Genomic DNA, 6,000 nt, shown 5'->3' with positions numbered 1-6,000 from the left:
ATAATTTCAGTGTTATATAGTGTTACTTCTCACGGACATAATTATAAGGTTTTGTCTTCATAACTCATGGAGTTTATTTTTCTGGCATTGTCTCTGGGCATGCTCCTTTTTGTTTTGGTGTAACTTTTTGTTTTATTGACATTGAGGAGACGCTACACTATGTGTGTCACACCAGTGTCCCGTAACTAACATGTTGGTCAATATTTAGATATAATTCAAGTAAAAGTGATTGAAAAGGCTTTTGTTTTCTCAAAAAAAGAGGAATGTTTGTTTTCATTTTATACAGTCCTGCTGTCAGCAGCACTGTTAACACAAAATTCAATGACCTTTCTGGTGACAGTGTTATTTCAATTGAGAAATCAGTGTCTGTCTTATTTCCTCCTCCTGACAGGCTCTACACCAATCAAAGAAGGCATAGCTCAAATGTAGGAGTGAACAACCGGAATTAAAGTTCAGGTTGGCATCAGAGGAGGAGAAAAAGCTTGACTTTTTTGTTCTTTAAAGCAATTACTAGCAGGAAAGGAAGGCTGTATTACTGAAGATCAGTAAATTGCCTGAAATATTGAGATGATTTGGGTGAAATATATCATTCCAGTGCTCCTATGGACATGTTGTAATTCCCAAAATGGTAAGTTATAGGAAATGTTTAGAACAAGGAAATGGATATTTGATGCTTCTTTTGTTATAGGCAGGCTTAGTGGTGCAAAACTAAAGTTTATGATAGGAAAGATTTCAGTTTTGTCTTTTGGTTTGTTAAATTGTGGAAACTGAGAACAATCAGCTTAGGGACAAAACCATTGGCTTCTTTAATAGTTGGCAAGGAAAATAAAGTTAGATATACAAAATAAAAATAAATTTGCATGACTGAGTAACCAAGAATATCACTGAAAGAACATAACTAAAAACTTTGTAAAATGTGAGCAGTTTTCAAAGATCAAAATAATCCTGAATCGGAATTCAACCCAAGCTGATGATGAGTTTGCTAAATTTCATTCTAGTGTGTGAAGAACCACCTGAAGTTGATTTTGGAGAGATGGTAAGTGACGAAAGAGTTGTGTATCAGAAAAGTGATAGAGTACAATATAGGTGCTACCCTGGATATGCCTTGGAAGGGCCTGATTGGATAACATGTGAAGGACCACAGTGGACCTCTTCACCAAAGTGTTTGGGTAAGAGGATTTATTCTGTTTGAATGGGATTCTTCACAATCGCTTCTAAAAGTGCGTCTGTAATGTATGAGAGATGTGGTTACCAAGTCACAATTTGGAGGTAATGCCTACAGTTTCCATACAGCAAGAATTTTTGCCTCTGTATAAGGCTCTAGAGTCTCAGTAGACGATATGAAGCATTTACACTCTTCTATACAAATACACAAGAATTTAGAATTAATGGGGGGGGGGGAGTGCCCAACAAGCTTTTCAATCGATCTCTTCTTAAGCTGTTTCAATTTTTATTTTATTTAGATTAGTAATAAGATCACATGTTACTAAACTGTGGGTCATTTTGGTTGCGTGGGTATTTATTTTATTTTGCCACTGAACACTGAAGCCTTAGACATAGAAGCGAGGGGTCAAAGAGGTGGTGGAAGAGAAGTCCCTTTCATTTATCAGGGTATACTCGTGTAATTTTGCACTCCATCTGGAAAGTGGGCCATATTCACATAGGCATATGTTTAGGATGTACATGTTTTCTGAGCAAACACAGTAACGGCTGTGTGGATCATGCCGTGGAAGTCACCTTGCACACACCTTGTTCCCATGATCAATAATATTTTAAAGCAGTATTGCTGATCAAAGGAAGAGGGTGTCTGTGCAGCCACTTCCTCTGCACATTTGCACTCTGCAGATGACCAGGCAATGGGTGGAGGCGGGGTGACCAGACCACTTTTGCCTGCTCTCCCTGCCCATGCAGTGAGCTGACATGTGGAGGGTGGTGGTGGTCATGTTTTCCAGGCAGTGTTTGAAAAGCAAATTGTCATTCAGTTGTGATCAGCTAATGGTTAACCATGCACGGAAAAAACCATTACAGGAACGAATGTTATGATACTGATTTGCAATAGGGAATCAGTAATCCAGCAACATGTAGGCAAACATTAGTATTTGCAAATCAAACAGAAGCTACTTATTGCGAGAAATCACAAGAGGCTAGTTCCTGTTCAGTCCCAGACTTAGAAGAATGAACTTCAATCAGAGTTGCTTCTGCTGATAGTATTAATGGAGTGTTCATTTTTGGGAGATTTGTCCATAGTCCAATGAGGTTGTGCATGTGTCTCTTAACTGACTGAAAATGTTGGTTGGATATTTTAACAACGACTTCAGCTATTTCTCCCATGAAATAAAACCCTAATAATGATGATTATATTTCATGAGAATCACAAAACTGACATGACGTGTTTGGCTGTTTTGACTGAATGGACTGCTGTGACCTCTGCTATTAGTAATAACCAGTTTCCAGTTACAGATTTAATATTTTAACAAATTAACATGGTTTCTAAATTAGCGTTTCTCCCCTGCTCTAATCAAGCTGGTTAAGTTTTGCATTGCACCCTTGCATCCCATCTCCCTTCCGGGTATATGGGATCAGGACTAGACATGGGCACGAATGGAAAAAAAAAACCGGAACAAGTTGTTTGTTGTTCGTTGTCATCCACGAACAACAAACAATGAACAGTAACGAACATGACCCTGTTCACAAACATGTTTGTTGTTCATGGCCCTTTAAAGATCCCTTTAAACTATCAGCTGGCCGGTGGCAGGGGGGATTCCCTCCCTGCTGCCGGCCAGCTGATATTTTAAAGGGCCCTTTCCTGCCACATACAAGGGGCAGGGCCCTTTAAACACCCCACAAACTGACCTTCCCAATGTCCAATACCTACCAAATTTGCAGGGGAAATAGTCCTCACTGTCCTCTGAAGACCCCCCAAGTTTCAGAGAGATTGCACCCCGGGAGAGGCATGATGCATGGGTCTCCTCCTTTGTTGTCATTTTCTCTTCACAGTGGCAAAAACGGGACTCTCTGCTGGAAGCTACTTTGAGGGGTTACAAACTGACCTTCCCAATGTCCAATACCCAGCAAATTTGCAAGGGACATAGTCCTCACTGTCCTCTGAAGACACCCCCCCCCCAAGTTTCAGAGAGATTGCACTCTGGGAAAGGCATGATCCAGGGGTCCCACCCTTTGCTGTCATTTTTGCTTCGTAGTGGCAAAAATGTGACTCTCTGGTGGAAGCTACTTTGAGGGCTTACAAACTGACCTTCCCAATGTCCAATACCCACCAAATTTGCAGGGGACATAGTCCTCACTGTCCTCTGAAGACCCCCCCAAGTTTCAGAGAGATTGCACCCCGGGAAAGGCATGATGCATGGGTCTCCTCCTTTGTTGTCATTTTCTCTTCACAGTGGCAAAAACGGGACTCTCTGCTGGAAGTATTTTGAAGGGTTAAAGCCAGAAGGAAAGCCAGAAGGAGTTCAGACAGAGTTCAGTCCCTGCCTCCGGTTGACAAGAGAATTGATTGCAGGTGCCAGACTGTCTGGCTAGATGAATGGCTGATGAAGGCAATGAATGATGCTTGCAACAACCACTTATTTGTTTAGAATGGGGCCTCACAAATGGCTTGTTTGCGAAAACAGACTAACGGCTGTTCATGGGTTTTTTCGTTCGTAATGCTGTTCGTGCCCATGTCTAATCAGGACTCTCCATGAAAGGAGCTTTGATTCTTCTGTAATTTTTGTTGATCTTTGAAGTCTTTGACTCAAATCTTCGTCTTTTACGATGGACCAGTATGGCTACCTATCTGAAACTAAATACACATGGTTATTGTATAAGGCTTATGGTATCCTATTTGCCACCTCCCCACCTACCCCACCAATGCTTTGAATGGCTGGGCTACCAGAATCTGCCAGGTTCAAATGCAGAAACTCTCATTTGAGTGACAATGTGCTCTTTTTTCTTTTAGCGTCTTGTAGTATCACAAGGCAGCAGCTGGAAGCCAAAAACCTCCTTTTGTCTGGTGGCCGAAGACGTTCCCATGTGATTGGAAACAATCAGACACTGGAATTCTTGTGCAGGGAAGGATATATCCTCTCAGCTCCTTCAGTTAGGAAATGTATTGATGGGAACATGGATTTGCCATCCTGTATCTCGGGTAAATGTGTTGAGAGAGCACTGATAAAATCCTGTTGGATTATTGAAAAGCCTCGGCAGTCCTTTGACTAGCTCACTTTCCAATTTGGATGCCAGTGTTTGCCAGGCTTCCTTGTTCACATCCTCTGATATTCTCCAGACTGTTAGAAAGTGCTTCTTCCATCAACAGAACAGTTCACACTCTCCATCAATTTCCTGGCCCTTCCCACACAAGAAAGATTAGCTTTCACACCTCTCTCCTTGTTATCTCCCCACACTTAATGAAAAGGCAATGCTTGCACAGCAAAATGTTATGAAAGTTTCAGACTTTGAAGGGCTGGTATGATTGTCTTAAGGAGATGAATAACATGATTTTCCTGAGTAGGGGACTGTGATGTAATAGGCATTACTAAAATTTGATGATGAGGCTATCCATTGGAATATTGGGATTGAGGAATATACCTTGTTTCAAAGTAATAGACTTGGATGAAGGAATAGAGAGGATGCTCATTAAATTTGCAGATGGTACTACATTGGGAGGGCTAGCAAATACAGTAGAAGATAGAATCAGAATGAAGGATCTGAACAGGCTGGAAAACTAGGCTAAAAACTGACAAAATGAATTTCAACAGAGATAAATGTTAAATTCTGCATTTAGGTAAAAAATAATCAAATGCATAATTATAGGATAAGTGAGGCTTGTCATGGCCGTAGTCCATGTGAAAAGGATTTAGGGATGTTAGTAGACCATGTACTGGCCATAAGTCAGCAGTGTGATGTGGTAGCTAAAAAGACAAGTGTGATCTTGGGCTGCATCAACAGAAGTATAGTGTCCAGATGATGTGAACTGAAGGTGTTACTTTACTGTGCTCTGGTTAGACCTCATTTGGAATGTGTGCAAAGGAATGCTACAATGGTGGAGACCAAGTCCTTTGAGGAAAAGTTGAAGAAATTGTGTATGTTTAGCCTGGAGAGGAGATGCTGAGAGAGAATACGATTGCCGTCTTCAAATATCTGAAGTGCTGTCACAGAGGATGGAGCAGAGTTGTTTTTTCAGGGGTTCGACTTGAACCAATGAGTTAAAAATTAAACCAAAATAGTTTAAAGTTAAACCTTAGGAAAAACTTCCTTTTTTTTGGTTTTTTTTTTTTTTTTAGAAAAATTTTTATTGGGTTAGAATATTATTATTTTTACATTACATTCAATTTTCCCCAAATTTTTCATTTCTAACCCCCTCCCTTTCCCCCCCTTTTGTTGACTTCCAACAGCTTTCCCCCCCTCTGTCCCTTTTCCCTTACTTCTATTAAATTCCTCTATCTAAAACTGATATACATTCTCCATTATATTAAGCAGTACATCTTTAACTCCTTTACTTACTATACACCCAAACTGTACGTCCTTGGATAAACAATTTATCCCCTTTTCCCATTTTGAATATTTCTATATATCATAAACCTATATATCATAAACCATAAAAATTTCCCACATTTAAATCAAACAAATCAAACAATTTGATTTGTTCTCTATATGTTACTCATTTCATCTTTTTATGGTAATTCTATATAGCTCATCACATAGTCAATCAATTTAACTCTTCTGTACATTCAGTTTGGTGCATATAAATCTTATCAAAGAAAGAAAATATTGTTAGTTACTCAATCCTCATGTTTAAACCTTATCATTAATTATTCTCTATCAATGTTCTATCAATTAACCTATACATATCTATATATATATATCAATCTATTAATCTAACTGCTTATAAGTTCACTTTTCTCTTCCTCCCCCGGTAAAGTCACCCCTCTCTTTTATACTTATATTATACTTCAGTAGTTCTCAAACTGCCACAGTTTTCCTCCCACCTCCCATTTCTTCTCC

The 6,000-nt window shown here is 39.6% G+C and overlaps 1 protein-coding gene across 1 annotated transcript in view; it reads left to right on the top strand.

The window, feature by feature from the left end:
• The first annotated feature begins 439 nt into the window (after window positions 1-439).
• LOC129330315 (complement factor H-like) overlaps window positions 440-6,000 on the top strand; it is a 69,163-nt gene continuing 63,602 nt past the window's right edge. The window contains exons 1-4 of the mRNA XM_054980346.1: window positions 440-628; window positions 999-1,036; window positions 3,399-3,517; window positions 3,956-4,144. Of these exons, the coding sequence (XP_054836321.1) occupies window positions 626-628; window positions 999-1,036; window positions 3,399-3,517; window positions 3,956-4,144 (349 nt within the window). The 5' untranslated portion in view covers window positions 440-625. The remainder of the gene's footprint in view (window positions 629-998; window positions 1,037-3,398; window positions 3,518-3,955; window positions 4,145-6,000) is intronic.

This window comes from Eublepharis macularius, chromosome 5, assembly GCF_028583425.1.
Source record: "Eublepharis macularius isolate TG4126 chromosome 5, MPM_Emac_v1.0, whole genome shotgun sequence".
In the NCBI taxonomy this organism is placed as follows: domain Eukaryota; kingdom Metazoa; phylum Chordata; class Lepidosauria; order Squamata; family Eublepharidae; genus Eublepharis; species Eublepharis macularius.
The sequence above is the reverse complement of the archived record's forward strand: the minus strand, read 5'-3'. Positions and strand labels throughout refer to the sequence as shown.